Raw genomic sequence first — 17,135 nt, forward strand, 5'->3', positions numbered from 1 at the left:
CAAGGGGCAAATCAAAGAGGTCAGACTATTTTTTAAAATTACACATGTGACTGTGATTTTCTAAAGCATCAAAGTTCTGTGTGACACTTTTGTAAATTTAATGCTTGTGCTACATCATTTTCAAATATTTAGCTTGTATATTGTAATATTATATAAATAAGCAATACTCCTGTGACACCACTTGTTGCAAGTTATGATTTTACAGCAATTTGAGATGATTAACATCAGTTCTGCATGTCAATTTTAGAGATAATCCAAATTGCTCTTTGACGTGAAATGAATTACACTACCGCTCATTTTTCCATGAATCACACATCATTGATTACCCATGTTTTCACTTTTATATAATCTATAGCATTTATCACCTTTCTGAACTGTAGTTAAGACTGTGGTGCCACCTTCTAGAATCACCACTGCCTTATGGTTCCAGGTCAGAGTGGTGAGTGACACTAAAGGCAGCTTCCAGGTGGTGGTATGCCCCTGTGACTATATCACAAAAGAGTTATGGGATACATAGTCATTGCTGTCATAGTCATAGCAGAGATAATGCAAAATTGAGGGCCAAACCAATGATATAATTTAAAGACGAAATGTGTAGGAAGAAACTGTAGATGCTGGTTTAAACTAAAGATAGACAAAATGCTGGAGTAACTCAGCGCGACGGGCAGCATCTCTGGAGAGAAGGAATAGGCGACGTTGCGTCTGAAGGGTCTCGACCCAAAGCATCACCCATTCCTTCTCTCTAGAGATGCTCTGTCTCACTGAGTTACTCCAACATTTTGTGTTTATCTACATGATTTAAAGATGTGGATGAGAATTTGACATTTGAGGAATTAGGGAGTAGGGAGTTAATGTAACCAAAAGGGGTAGTTGTGATGATGGGGCAAGATTTGCTTCGCTACTATATACCAACAGACGAGTTTTGATTTAAAAACTGCTGGGGAAGTTTCGGGACCATGCCTATGGCTAGACAGGAAACAAACGTCTTCATATAAGCCCCAACAATCTCGCCTTTTGCTTATCTCAATAAATTGGGATAGAATCCACCAGACCCTTCGGACATCACTTCTTCAAGATCCAACATCTTCTCCTCCTGGCTCTCAAAATGTCCTAGCATATTAGTATACCCTCTTGATCTCACTATCCCCATGTCTGTCTCCTTGGTGAATAGTGTAGCAAAGTACAGGTTGTTCTGCTAAGAAATCTTGCGTTATAGAAAATCTCATTATAAAAAAGTGTCAATGGGGTATGGGTGTTAAGGGCTGGAGAATTTCAGACGAACAATAAAAGTTTTTTTTAAAGATTTAATAGCAACAATATATTTTTATTGTTGCAAGCTGAAAATACTGAAAGTTGAGATATTGTTTTACAGAGTTTCATTGCACTGCCAACATAAGTGATTGCTTGTCATTTTCAATTGTCCACCAGTGGCCTTTGATGATATCCTTGAGACAATGATGTCTGATTTTGCAACAAGGTTACATAGAAACAGATTTTTTTTCCCTCTAGACTTTTTTTTTAATCCCAAGCGAGATTTACAAAGTAACTTTTCAAAGATCTCTAGTTCCTGATTGAAATAGCCTTATAACCAACTTGGCCCACTTGGTATAATTAGTCTCCCCTAATTCATCACTCATGTTTTATGAAATTTGTGTATGGGAATATACATTTTAGCAGAACTACCTGTACTTGTTTCATACTCACTACCTCATCTGACAACAAGCATAAATTCCTTCCTGTAATCAGTGAGTGGTCCTCCCCTCTTAGTTACACACTGGTCTTTTATGTATGCATAAACAATTTGGGATTCTCTTTAATCTGACTTGGCAATGACATTCTCTGGCCCTAATTCCCTGCTTGAGTTATTTCCTGTTTGCTTTATTTCTTCATGGACCTGTCAAACTTCATCTTTCTCAATCTGACATATGCTTGCTTTTTTATTATTGACCAAATTTGCTACCTCTTGTGTCATCCATGTTTTTCTTATCTTGATATCCTCGCACTGCCTCCTTGCTAGAACATACCAACCGAGAATTCTGATCAGCTGGTCTTTATATCAACCCCAAATATTTCCTCTCTACATCTCATGCCAAATAATGTTGTCATTTACCCTCCCTCGTGTTAGTACATTCCACCAAGGTCCAGACTAATCCCTATTCTTAACTGCCTTAAAATTTAATGAGGCACAAGAGAATGCAATTTCTAGAACTTTGAACAAAAACTAAGTGTTGGAGGAACTCAACAGATCAAATGGCATTTGTGGAGGGCAAAGGGGAGTTCATATTTTGGGTTGGAGAGGAGAGATAGAGGTAGAAAGAGGCAAAGGAAGGGGGTGGTGCAAAACCTGGTACGTGTTCGGTGGATTTAGCTAAGCAGAGGTTGATTGGCAGCTGAGTCAGGGTGGGACGAGAGAAGGGTGGAAATGGTAACCAAGGTTGAAGGTAGTAAGTGGAGACGACAAAAGGCAACAAATGGTGACATCCGATAAGAAAGTAAGTTGAAGAATGAAATGGAGAACCAAAGGGAGGGATGGTGGGCAGAAGGGAAGGGGTAAGTGATGAGCGGATGGAGGTGGGAGGGACTGAGTGCTAAAGATAGTGGATCAAAATAAGGTGCGTGTGTCTGTGGGGAGGGGGCGAGCTTGGTAGATGGGGGGGGGGGGGGGGGGGGCTGGGCTACCTGAAATTGGAAAATTCAATGTCCATACCATTGGGTTGTTGGCTACCCAAGCAGAATATGAGTGTTGTTCTTCCAAATTGCAAGTGACCTCACTCTGGCATGGAGGAGATCAAGGACAGACAGGTCGGTATGGCAATGGGGGGGGAGGAATTTAAATGGCAAACAATGCAAGGGAAAACATCTGTAGCTACACAAAATATTCTGTCCTTTAACCATCTTGTTTGCCTTCATATACTAATGGAAAATGTGAGATTGTTTCATTGGAGAAAAAGATAATACATATGCTTCGGCAGGTCTCTAAAAACATCTGTGTGTTTGACATTTATGTCACCAACAATGCTTTTGTACAATATCCTACCAACTACCAGCAGAGTAGAATGGCACATTAGGTAATACGATCAGCCCAACACAAAGCAGCTATATTTATTGCACTAATTTATTTTCTGGACAATATATATTGTCATCAAGAAAAAATAAACGCTTTGGATTTAGATATCAAAAATATTGAAAGTCAGAGATAAAGACTCACCCTCTCTTTAGAAATACACAGCTGCTTATATAGACTAGACTGTCTGTGTAAGAAAGCATTAAGATGCTCTATTTTATCTTGTGATATAAAAACAAAATTCCTCATTTCTGACTGCCAACCAGCAGTCTTTCTTCTTAAGGAGCCACATACTGAGTCAGGTCAGACACTGATCAATAGCCATTTAAATTTCATATTTGAGGTTCAGGCATAAAATTACCTTTTTTTGTGAAGTATTCTAATGCAAATAGTACTTGTGGAACTGCAAACTAGCAATAAAATTAAATTTAGTGGCAAGAAAATTGTCAAGTAAGCATCAAATGTAAGAGCATAGTTATAAAGGATGTCTTGAGTGTTTCTTGAACTTTCTCAACCAGTTAATTCTTATTTGGAACTCTAATTCTAATTAATCATTTCTAAGCTGATACCCAGGAAAACAAGATATATATGCATTATATGTACAAAGATTATGTTTTTTACTTGACTATTTCTTCTTGTTCCACACAAAAATATTATTGTTTGCATCGGATATTCAAGAGACAGTTCTAGCGCTTATAATGGGTTTTGGGACGGCTATCCATAATTTCCAACCACACAGAGTTTTCTTTTCACTTTTGCAAAGCAGCTTAAGCCATAGCGTTTCCGACATTATGTTTATTTTGAATTTTAAATAAAACGGAATGCAATAAAAACTAAAACTAACCATTCTAATACAGCAATTTAGTTTTAATTATCGTAACTTAGTTTCATTTTTAAACCTGGCCTTCCATATTGATCATGTTATCAAGGCAAGTCTGCATTCTATTCCAGTCTTTGTCGTGTAATAAAACACCACTACCCTTTCAGACAGTGCAATGATTAAGATTTTCAACTGCCACAAAGTAAGTTCTGTAACAATGATGACTCAGCTATCTTTCCCCATGAGTGCAGGTAAACTTTGTTTTCTGAAGAAATAGAGCTTCAATAAATACAAGAATGGCTCCAAAGTGAAATTGTTAACAATATAAAAAAGGCATCCATTTAAAAAACAGAATATTGTGCATTATGGAGTAAATCTTTTTGAAATATTATTTTGTGATATATTAAAAAAGTCTTCGAACAACTTTTAACACCATCTGGCCATGTTAGAAGTTATCGTTTAAAGAGGACAAGTCAATCTCAGATAGAATATTTTAATAGACCTGCTGTTTCTTATACACTAGCATAAACTCTTCATGTCAGGCTTGATAATCTGGTATCCCAATCAGTAAACATTAAAAATGTTAGCATTCTTTTCATTAACATTTAAAAATATATTTCTAAGTACAGGTGCACAACCTTTTATCCGAACATCCAAATAACGAAAACCTCCGAATAGCGGACATTTTTTCGGTCCTTGAAGAAAGGTCCTTGAAGACGTTCAACGAGGGCGGCCCGCAGAGGTGACAGCGGAACCTCCGGTCGGTCCTCGAAGAAAGGGGAACTAAATCCCCATTCATAAAAGAGAAGGCGAGGGTATATTGCGCGGGAGGGTTAATAATTGACAATCTGCTGCTGCCTGCCCGCTGAGTTAAAAAGTTCCCACGGTAGACTCACGATACACAGTATATCGTGAGTCTTGCGTGGGAACTTTTTAACTCAGCGGGCAGGCAGCAGCAGATTGTCGCTCCCTTCAGTTTCACCTCACCTACACCCCTCTGCTTCCCGGCCATGTGTGTGACCCCTTCCCTCCCCTCTCCAGCTCCCCGCCCATAGCACCGGTGCGGGGGCTTTGCACTGTCTTCACGTCGGCGATGCCAGCAGGTCAGTGCCAGTCACCGGAGACGTCAGGACCAACGGGACACTGACCCCCAGGCCCACTGCAAGCACGGAGATCCCAAAGACCCACAGCCAGTAGCAGCCCAGCCCCGTTCCAACTCCAGAGGAACACGCTCCCCGTAGGGACAGAAGCTGATGGTGTGCAAGGTACGTCTTGTTCTTGGGGTTGCAGATGAGAGGGCGCAGCTCGGGCTGTGACGTCTCCGGCCAGGAACTGTGGGGTTGTTTGCAGTTGCAGAGGGAGGGGGCAAGGGCGGTACAGTTCCCACTCAGCTCCAGTCCAGGGGGGTGGCCGGAGACGTCAGGACCAACAGGACACCGACTGCAAGCACGGAGATCCCAGAGACTCACTGCCAGCAGCAACTCTAGCCCAGCCCCGCTCCAACTCCAGAGGAACCCGGGTTGCGGATGAGGGGGCGCAGCTCGGGCTGTGGGCGAACTGCCACTTGTCGCTGTAGCGGCCCATCGGGGAGCGGGTTCCTGTTGGTCCTGACGTCTCCGGCCACCCCCCTGGACAGGAACTGAGAGACGTCAGGACCACCAGAAGCCGCTCCCCGATGGGCCGCTACGGCGACAAGTGGCAGTTCGCCCACAGCCCGAGCTGCGCCCCCTCATCGGGACACCGACCCCCAGGCCCACTGCAAGCACGGAGATCCCAGATCAGCAACTCCAGCCCAGCCCCGCTCCAACTCTAGAGGAACACGCTCCCCGTAGGGGCAGAAGCTGATGGTATGCAAGGTACGTCTTGTTCTTGGGGTGGTGCAGCTCGGGCTGTGGACGAACTGCCACTTGTCGCCGTAGCGGCCCATCGGGGAGCGGATTCCTCTGGAGTTGGAGGGACAGGGAGACACAGCGGCTTTTGAGAATGGTGGGCAATCACTTCCAAAGTTCTACCCACACAGTCAGTACACCTCTCCTACACTTGTCTCCCGCACTAAGATCATCTCGCAGAGAATGATCCCAGCCTAACCCTCCCTATTATCTCCTATTCTGCAAGAAAAAACTACATTGAAGACTCAAACTCGCGATCGAGTAACTGCCGGGATCGAGGCGCAAACTCGCGACCTTGCGGATATGAGCCGAGCACTCTACCACTGAGCCAGCCGTTAAAATCTACGCTAAAAATCCCCAATCCGAAAGCCGAAAAATTCCGAATTACGAAAAGTGTCTGGTCCCAAGGCTTTCGGATAAAAGGTTGTGCACCTGTACATCACACTGCACAAATTTCAAGTGTCTGCAAAAATCTTCCAACAGATTTCATCCTTTCCTCCATGAATGCAGTATCAGATGCTATGAAAAGAAGTGGATTTCGTAAAATTCACCAAAATGCGTATCTAATGTCTGTCACATCATTCCATTGGCAAATAAATGACTCGACATATGTTGAATTATAGTGCATTGATTAAAACACTTTTAATTATATGCATATGAAAATAGGAAAAGTCTGCATAGGTTTGAAATTATATTATCATGTACGTAAATGAGTCAATTAATGTTAAATCTGGTCCAATGCAGATTTCCAAAACTTTATCAAACATATAATACGTTTAACTAGGACCACATGGGTAAACTTATGATTTTGGGTATGAAACAGCTAAATTTTAGATTGGAGAGTGTGCTTTCTGTGATAGGAGAATTCAAACTTAGTGGCGAGAATATTTTTTTCTAGGGAAACAGGAAAACAAGAATAACGAAATAATTCAAAACTAGAGAACCTGGTGAATTAACCAGTGGCAGTGAACCTTGGCAAGTATAATCCAGTTTACCTTCCTCTAGCCTGCTCTCTTCCATCAAATTGGGCTGGCTTTCCCTACACCTTGCTTGCTCCTCTATTCATGCTATACAATAATCGTTGTGTTTCTCCCATCACACTTGTTTCACTCACTCACCTTTCCCAAGGCTGCTTCCTTTCACTACATATCATTCATTTCTTTTGATGACCACCGATCACGACTTGGTCACCTTCACCCAGATGCCAAAACATCTTCAAATACTTATTCTTCCCCATGCACTGTACTCCTCAAACATCCTCATTCACATTCCGTTCCTCAAGCACTTCCTTCCTCCATGCATCTCCATACATCTCCCTTCCCACATAACCCTTACTCATTTTCCCTAATCAAATATCATCACTTAAATCATTCTCTTCCTCACCCATTTGCAACCTGTCAATATCCAACCTCATCAATGTCACTCACATGCACCCAAATATCCTCAATACTTGGATTAGGCACACAAATTCACCCAGAAGCAAATTGAAAGAACCATTAAAAAGGCAGATAAGAGGATGACTTACCTGGATTTCATACAAGTGAGCAACATGGAACTGAACTGCAAATAATAATAAAGATCAATTTTAGTAGTTGGTACTTTAAACAATTCAATTTAAAATAGTGCACATATACTTGAATGACAGGGGTGACAAATATAAAACCAGAAATCTAGAAATGTGGAAACAACCACTGAAATCCATTCATGAAAATAATGTCCACATACAGTTGCTGAAAAAAAAACATTCACGCGCCAGGTACTGGCATAGAAATATCCCTGCAAATGAGACATCTAAACATTCTAATAGATTTCCCAAGCTGATAATCACCAATTCACAGAGACTACATCATTCTTCAAGTAACATTATGCAATCACCGTAGTTCAGTGGCATTGAGAATAAGATTTTCATTTCAACGATAATGCAATTGCATGCAGTATTTTTAGATCCACGTTATTTCGACATGTTTCACTTGGCAACAAGAATTTCACTACACCTAGGTGTATGTGACTAATAAAGAAACATTTGAACCTTTGTTTTGTTACATATCAAATGTTTTAGATGCCTATCAATTTAAAATTCTATCCTTACATTATAAATGTTCACAAATCACAAAGATGAGAATTTATATAGTGCCTTTCATGGTGTTGTTAAAAGTGCCGAGTCAAGGAAGTATCATTCTCCTCCATGCGGAATATGTAGCAAGGGCGTGCAGATGCTAGGAGGCAATTTTTCTTTAATGTTTCAAGATCTTTATTGGAATATGGGGAGATGGTAAATGCAATGAGAGAGATGGAAAGCAGGTGGAAGGCAAATTGCATAATGGTGGATTGTAAGTGTGAAAGTGACATGCAATTAGTGGCAGGATTTATTTAAATGTTCACACATGGCTTTAGAGCAGTTTTCTGTAAGCAGTGGGTAAAGTGCTGCAGAGTGCCATTGGGTTTTTTTTCAAGTAAGCAGTGCACACAATCTGTCAGCCACAACTTTGTGAATAAAACAAACAGTATCAAGAACAACGCTGAACTGAATTTGTGGTTTACATGGGAGCAAGCTGCAAGCTGTAGGGATTGAATATGATGGGCAGGATGCTTTTTAGGGTATGTACAAAGCGAGATAAACTATTAAAACAACAGCAGGCTACCAGCAAAACTCAGAACACATTAATTACAAAAAGTCAGAGACAGCTAAGTTAGGAAAGAAAATGGAAAAGGCGTGTGCTTTTTTTCAGGATGAGGAGAAAGGTACGACAGGATGTAAGAGTAGAGCAAAATTCTCATGCAGTGGAACCTTGACAAACCAGCAACCTCAGGACAGTGTGCCAGATTTCCTGTACAAATGGATGTCATCCCTAATAACACACTTTGTTTACATTTTTTTTTTTTTAAGTGTTGCACAGTAGTAAAATACATTTTCCAGTGAACCTAGTGAGCTTAAATTGAACAGAGTTCTGCACCCTTGTTCCAGGTGTAAACATAGCCACAACCCTGATACCGAGCCTTCTGAAGTCCAACCACGTGAGAATATCCTAGTTATAATATAAATTATAATGCAAGATATTTTATTTAGCATTACGAGTTCAAAAGAACCATGCCGACCAAATTTTACTGGAGGAAAATATTTTTGAACATGCTGAAAATTTTTCCGCGACCTAGCTGAGACCACGAGTATACGGGAACTTCCCTCGAGCATGAAGGTGTTCCAGCGACCTCATGGGACCTCTTAGGACCACGTGTTGACCATGCTGCGAGTTTGAAGGTCGAAGACACTCTTTTAAACTCGCAGATTAGGTCGCCCAAATGGGACAGCCGTTTTACTGAAGCCAATGTGATAAAAGTCTGAAGAAGGAGCCCAACCCAAAATGACGTTTGTCCATTTCCCGCCACCAATGCTGTCTGACCTGCTGAGTTCCTACAGCCGTTTGTTTTTCGTTAATACAACCGTTCATTTTATCAGATGACATTGAATTCCACTGCTCTTCTGTGAGTTCCCATTAAATCCTAAATGTTGATATTGCAGGTGCTTCCATCAACCTTTCCTAGATCACATCACCTCCCCATGTGGGAGGGGTGATGGAGAGATTCTATTTAATTCTCTTGATTCCTTTGTGAGCCATCAGAATTGTTGGTAAGATCAACATTCACTACCACACCACTAACCTCTCAAAAAAATAGGTGCAATTTTTTTAATTACTGCAATTCACGCTGAGAAAAGAAATGGAGGCAAATTGAGATTGAATGCGCTTTGGAACACATCTCACAAAGTGCACAAGTCTTTACGTGGGGTTATCAGCAGAGAATTATTTGAAAACCATTAACGCTTACCATTTGCTGCAGAAGCATTATAACTTTACACTACTTTGATCTATAGTAAGCATCAATGGAAATATGAACAGTTTAAATCCTGAGAAGACCAAAAACTATTTCATTGGTACCAGTTTGTCTCTCTTATGCTCAACAATGCATTTGAATCGAAGAATAAGATTAACTATCCATCTTCATCCTACTCAGAAGATCCACATTTTTCAACACTTCAAACTGCAATACAATACAGGTTTTATAATTTTTCTGAAATACACAAACTGAGTCGTTAATGCTAAAAATTATATGGCTCTGAATTTCAGCAAGATCTATTTGATAGCTGTTATGGTTAGAACTGAAATAAAATTGTCAAATATTACAAAGCAATTTTATGATTAACTGTACCAATTAGCCTGATAGAACAGTACAGTATGCACAATCGAAGTTCTCTGGATGAAACGTACATAGATCAAATAGATATTTGTGCAATGGGAGAAAATGGCAGGAAACAGTTACAATTTAAATAGAGTTCAACATATGACTATTGTGGTGTCGCTCATTCTTCACAAGCAATTTTTGTTTAAATTGTATCCTGGCTTCAAATCTACAGTAAATGTTGCTCTATATGCTCATTTCCAAGGCACACATATGGTTTCTAGATATTCACCCATAAGCTGCAATGAAACATGCTGAGTTTGGAGTTGAAAAAAAACGAGGAATACTGCTGCACAAAGTACTTTTAATATTAAACTAGAGCAGTAAACCAGTGAAGAAAACTTGATTGATACAGATTTTAGTTGATTTGATTTACTGAATTTAAACCCAATAAGATTAAAGGAAGCATGGCAAACTGGGCTCTGGTGAGTTTAAAGGGAGCACTGCAAATGAGGTTCCAGTTAGTTTAAAAGGAGCACAGTAAACCTGTAATTCATTTATTACAAATTAATTCTCTTGAGAAGTCATAAATCCAAACTTTTCCAACAAAATCTTAACTAGGTGTGGGATCAAGCAACCCTGCTAAAAAAAAGATTAATTAAGGGAAACATTCTATGTGGGTTTGAAACATGCTAAAACCAAAGTTCATGGTCAGGTGGCGCTGCAAGTCGGCTGCCTCGCCAGCTGCGTGTCTGTTATTTCAACATTTTTTTTGTTTTTTTAGTAGGTCCAAATGTTTGTTTTAATGTCTCTCGGTATGTCTTATGTGCGGGGTGGTGGTGGGGAAATATGGGATCGCTGGAGAAGAGCTCCGACCGCTGGCCTGAAGCCGCGGTCTCCGGTAATGAAGTGGCCGATTCGGGAACTTCAATCCGTCCCGACATCGTAGCTTCGATCATCCCGACGAGAGTGCTTGCACATCGGGCCGTCCGTAGCGGCGACTACGGAGGGTTCAGCCCTGACCACAGGTGAACAAATGAAGAAGATTGGCTGAACTGTTTTGCCTTCCATCACAGTGAAGAATGCTGCGGTGGATGTTTATGTAAATTCTATTGTGTATTGTCTGTTATTTTTAATTGTATGGCTGCATGGTAATTCATTTCACTGTGCCTTAATTGGTGCATGTGACAAATAAATTTGAACCTTGAACCTTGATTATGGAAGGTCATTCATGGGACCACATTCAAAGCAATGTCTTCGACCCAATCATCTTCAGCGGTTTCATCAATGCCTTTCCTATCATCCATCAATAGGGCAGAAATAACAATGTTTGCTAATGGTCAGACAATATTCAAATCCATTTGCAATTCTTCAGATAACGGGTTTAATCCTGTTGGCTGTAGTCACTGGCTCCAGAGGAAAGCAATGGCACTTAACCACATAAATGGAAGCAAGTCCCAGACTTCCAGGTACTGAGTGGTGAGTAGCAGATGGCACCATATCAGACCTGGCAAAGGATTTGAAACCCAATTGATTTCAATGGAATTGCTGGTTTCAAGGGGATAATGGGTCTCGGATAAAGAAGCAAAGTGAAAGAAACTTTTTCGTTTAATCAATTTCACAACATTTTAGGATATTTCAGTTAATTCTGTTATTTTGGAAAACAACGTTAGTACTCTCTAAGAGTTTTTAACTGTCTGAACTGTCAAAGACTATTAAAAATCACTTACACCTTTGACGCAAGGACAAATTCCAACCTCAATTTTGCTTCTGTTAAACTGTGCACGAACAGAGACAGCAACAAATGATTCAGAAGGCAAGTTGCCATTTGGATCTGACCACAACATACAAGAGTGAAGAGGGACAATGGGATCAATCCTTCATGTAATCCCAGTAAATATGGGCATTGGGAAGCAGGAGGAAAATTATGACCAGCAAGAAGAAGCAACAAGACTTGTCTTGGGACAATATTCGGGTATGCATCAACAAGTGGCAAGTATAATTCACATTGTACCAACTAACAATAAAAGCATCGAAATCACCTCACCACTGTCCCTTGACATTTAGCATTATAGCAAATACCATGCCGTCTTCACAAAACTGACTACAGCAGTTCAGAGAAACAACGCAACACAACTATATCATGTAAAATGGAGCATTGCCAACTACACCCACAGCCCATAACTGAATAAAAATAAACACTAAATCTAGAGACATAGTTGGGGGAAATAAAATAAAATAATTGCCAGTATGCATATGATACTAAGATAGGTGGTGTTGTGGATAATGATGGCAGATGGAGTTTAATGCTGATAAGTGTGAGGTGCTACATCTTGGCAGGACAAATCAAAATAGGACATACATGGTGAATGGTAGTGAATTGAGGAATGCAATTGAACAGAGGGATCTAGGAACAACTGTGCGTAGTTCCCTGAAGGTGGAATCTCATGTAGATAAGGTGGGAAAGAAAGCTTTTGGTGTGCTGGCCTTTATAAATCAGAGCATTGAGTATAGAAGTTGGGATGTAATGTTAAAATTATACAAGGCATTGGTGAGGCCAATTCTGGAGTATGGTGTACAATTTTGGTCGCCAAATTATAGGAAAGATGTCAACAAAATAGAGAGAGTACAGAGGAGATTTACTAGAATGTTGTCTGGGTTTCAGCACCCAAGTTACAGAGAAAGGTTGAAGAAGTTAGGTCTTTATTCTTTGGAGCGCAGAAGGTTAAGGGGGGACTTGATAGGTCTTTAAAATTATGAGAGGGATAGACAGAGTTGACGTGGATAAGCTTTTTCCATTGAAAGTAGGGAAGATTCAAACAAGAGGACATGATTTGAGAATTAAGGGACAAAAGTTTAGGGGTAACATGAGGGGGAACTTTTTTACTCAGAGAGTGTTAGCTGTGTGGAATGAGCTTCCAGTGGAAGTGGTGGAGGCAGGTTCGATTTTATCATTTAAAAATAAATTGGATAGATATATGGACGGGAAAGGAATGGAGGGTTATGGTCTGAGTGCAGGTAGATGGGACTAGGTGAGTAAGTGTTCAGCACGGACTAGAAGGGCCGAGATGGCCTGTTTCCGTGCTGTAATTGTTATATGGAATACTAAATTACGTGCACAAAACTCGATTTTATTTGATTGTCATATAAAGATAAAGATAAATTACACTTTCCGAACTCAATACAAAATATCTTAAGGAATTTGGTAAAAAGTACTTACTTTCTGCTTTGGACAGAGTGCAAGGGTTGGAATCGATCAATGCCAACTGAAAATGCTGCCGGAGAAAAGAAACGATATCAATTTAATGCCACCATATAAACATCAATTAATCATAAATGAGAAAGAACACTTCAATTAATGAAGAAGTAAAAAACATCTCTAAAATAAAATGCGAATGTTTTATCTTCTTTACAACTGGCAGGAACAAAAGATAAAGTTGATGCTGTGCAAATAAGTACATCTTTAATAACCATATTCAAAATGCATTACAAAGAAAACAACTCAGAAGTGTTCTACAAAATGTTGTAAAATCATATCACAGCTGCCCTGCTTTTAGCAATGAACTCTAGCAAAGGAACCAGAAAATACATTGGAAACATCCCAAATTAATCTACTTTGCTGAACTTGTAGAACAACCCATGCAAGCATTTTCCAAGTATGGAACAATGCAGGAAAAAGGAGGTCATTTTGACTCGAAATGTCACTGATTCATGTTCTTCTGCTGTCTGACCTACTGAATTACTCCAACATATTTGGTCTCCTGTTAGCCTCACACAAAGATGCTTTTAACACGAATTAGAATTTCAGAATTAAAAAAAAATCAATTTTAGACATTTGGTGATTTCATTCAAATTAGCATTCCCAAAAGCTTTCTTTTGCTCTTAATTTGCTACGACTGCAGAGTTGGTCTTATTACAATCTGCTGCGATCTTTATTTAAATAAACATAATGAGCTGCTGCTGTAAGTGAATGACTTGGAGTTTACATTTTGATCACGATTTTTTAAGTATTTGCTTTAAACCTTCGACTGTCTTATTATTCCAGCAACTTTCTTCCAAAAGATACAAATAAACTAGGTGATGAACAGATGACTCAAGTAGCTATTTGACAGAAAGGGGCGACAGCAGGAGTATGGAGTTGAGAGGGAAAGATAGATCAGCAATGATTGAATGGTGGAGAAGACTTGCTAGGCCAAATGGCCTAATTTACTCTTGTGACTTATGAGAACATAGGGCTCTCGCTTAACTTTTTTTCCATGTTGCCAGCCGGGCAACCTAGGCAGCTTTTTAAGTTGCCAAATGACAGTTTAGGTGGTCATTTAAGACGGCTTGCATGACACGTGCGATAATGTGCTCGGACGAAGTGCGTAGTTACGAGTCAGAATTATGGTCAATGAAGCATTCACATGTTATTTCTGCTTCAAATAAAGTCACAAACTAAACATATTCACCAATCAAGACATTTTTCACACAGAGAGTGGTGAATCTCTGGAACTCTCTGCCACAGAGGGTAGTTGAGGCCAGTTCATTGGCTATATTTAAGAGGGAGTTAGATGTGGCCCTTGTGGCTAAAGGGATCAGGGGGTATGGAGAGAAGGCAGGTACGGGATACTGAGTTGGATGATCAGCCATGATCATATTGAATGGCGGTGCAGGCTCGAAGGGCCGAATGGCCTACTCCTGCACCTATTTTCTATGTATCTATGTATCTCCTCCCCTGTCGGCTTTCTGCAGAGACCACTCCCTCCGTAACTCCCTGGTCAATTCGTCCCTTCCCACCCAAACCAACCCCTCTCCTGGCACCTTCCCTTCCCTTCCCTTCCCTTTCCCGGAAGGGGCAGCGCTGCCCTGCAGCTGCGGTTCGCCTGCAGTCCGTTTGTCTTTTCTTTTTTTTGTTTTCTTTTGTCCTGCTGTTTTAGTTTTTTTCATTTTATTTTAATAGTGTATGTGCAGGGGGATGGGAGAAACTTATTTTTAGTCTCTTCTCTCGGGGGTGGATGCAACCTTTTCTTGTCGTATCCCCCGTCTCCGTCTGCGCTGAGGCCTAATCGCAGAGCTGACGGCCTCCAACTGGGACCGACCTAGAGGCTCCGGAGGCAGAGCCAGGACTTACTTAACAACGGGAGGCTGGCCGAGTTCGGGGCTGTGGTGGCGTTGCGGCGGCCTGACTTCGGCGCCTTGGAGGCTCGGCCGCGGGCCCAGTGGACGACATCGTCGGTTGGTGACCGGTTCTCCGGCGTTCCCGCAACAGCGGCTTCGTCCGCTGGACTGTAGGGTGGCAGCTTCGGCAGCTACGACCGCCCCGGGCCGCATAGTTTGAATCGGCACGTTCGCGGAGCTCGGATTCAGCCGCGGGACTTACTTACCATCACCCGGCGGGGTCCCAACATCGGAAAGCCTGGATCGCCTCAGCGCAGAGGGAGAACGAGGAGGGGAGAGACAAGGACTTTAAGACTTTTGCCTTCCATCACAGTGAGGAGGTGCATGGTAGACTCACTGTGGTGGATGTTAAATCTGTGCTTATTGTGTGTTTTGTTATTTTATTCTATGTTATGACTGCAAGGCAAAACGAAATTTCGTTCAGACTGAAAAGTCTGAATGACAATAAAGGAATACAATACAATACAACCGCAGGAAATGCTACACTTGTTGCTTTACCTCCCCACTTGACTCCATTCAAGGACCCAAGCCGTCTTTCCAGGTTCACCTGCACCTCCTCCAACCTCATCTATTGCATCCGCTGTTCCAGGTGTCAGCTGCTCTACATCGGTGAGACCATGCGTAGGCTTGACGATCGCTTTGTCCAACACCTCCGCTCGGTTCGCAATAAACAACAAAATCTCCCGGTGGCTCAGCACTTCAACTCCCCCTCCCATTCCGAATCCGACCTTTCTGTCCTGGGCCTCCTCCATGGACAGAGTGAGGCCCACCGTAAATAGGAGCAGCAGCACCTCATATTTTGCTTGGTCAGTTTACACACCAGCTGTATGAAAATTGACTTCTCTAATTTCAGGTAGTCCCTGCTTTCTCCTCTGCTTCCCAGCTCTCCCTCAGCCCACTGTCTCCGCCTCTTCCTTTCTTCTTCCCACCCCCCGCACCCTCACATCAGTCTGAAGAAGGGTCTCGACCCGAAACGTCGCCTATTTCCTTCGCTCCATAGATGCTGCCTCACCCGCTGAGTTTCTCCAGCGTTTTTGTCTACCCATTCACACAAGTTCTGTTATCCCACTTTCCTCACCCACTCCCTACACATTATGGTTAATTTTACAGAGACAAGTTAACCTACAAAGCCAATGCGTCTTTGGGATGTGGGAGGAAACCTACATGCTTGCAGGGAGAATGTGCAAATTCAACATAGACAGTGCTCGAGGACAGGATTGGACACAGATCTCTGGCGTGTGAGGCAGCAAGTCCACCAGCTGTGCCACTATATTTTATTTTCCAACACACAAAAAAATATACGTTGATAACTTTGGTTACTAAAAAAAAAGAAACTATCCACTTTCAGTCTTAAATCTCTAAGTGGCGCAAAATCCCCCTTTACAGCTACTGTATGTTTTAATTCAGTTCAAGTCTATGGGGCAGTACATTGGCCATAAATTTGCTGCCTAAAATTGCCAGAGACCTGGAATTGATCCTGAATATGGGTGCTGTCTGTATGGAGTTTACTCCTTTTCCCTTTGATCACATGGATTTTCTCCGAATGCTCGTGTTTCCTTCCACATTCCAAAGGTGTGCAGGAACCTTTTTCAGACCCAACCTAAAACGTAATATTTTCCTTTTGTCCAGAGATTCTGTCTGACCTGTTGAGTTACTCCAGCTTTTTGTGTCTATCTTCAGTTTAAACCAACATCTGCAGTTCCTTCCTACACTCACGATACTATACGATAGAACTTTATTAATCCCAGGAGGGAAATTTTGTGTGTGTGTGTGTGTGTGTGTGTGTGTGTATAGATATATATTCATATATAATACACTGTTTTGTTATCTCGTTTATAACAGTGTTTATAGAGTACTATGTTTACATATTCTGTTGTGTTGCTGCAAGTAAGGATTTCATTTTTCTGACTGGGACGTGAGAGAATAAAACACTATTGACTTACGTGGCTAATGTGTGGGATAGAACTAGTGTACGGGTGATCGGTGGTCGGCGTAGACTCGGTGGGCCGAAGGGCCTGTTTCCACGCTG

General features: G+C 41.5%; 1 protein-coding gene across 2 annotated transcripts in view; it reads right to left on the reverse strand.

Annotated features, from left to right (window-relative positions):
- Positions 1-17,135, reverse strand: part of kdm6a (lysine demethylase 6A) — a 205,831-nt gene that overhangs the window by 84,970 nt on the left and 103,726 nt on the right. For both annotated transcript variants that reach the window (XM_033033054.1, XM_033033055.1), the window contains exons 7-8: positions 13,167-13,221; positions 7,299-7,333 (exon numbers count right to left, since the gene is read on the reverse strand). In XM_033033054.1, the coding sequence (XP_032888945.1) occupies positions 7,299-7,333; positions 13,167-13,221 (90 nt within the window). The remainder of the gene's footprint in view (positions 1-7,298; positions 7,334-13,166; positions 13,222-17,135) is intronic.

This window comes from Amblyraja radiata, chromosome 14, assembly GCF_010909765.2.
Source record: "Amblyraja radiata isolate CabotCenter1 chromosome 14, sAmbRad1.1.pri, whole genome shotgun sequence".
NCBI classification, from domain to species: Eukaryota; Metazoa; Chordata; class Chondrichthyes; order Rajiformes; family Rajidae; genus Amblyraja; species Amblyraja radiata.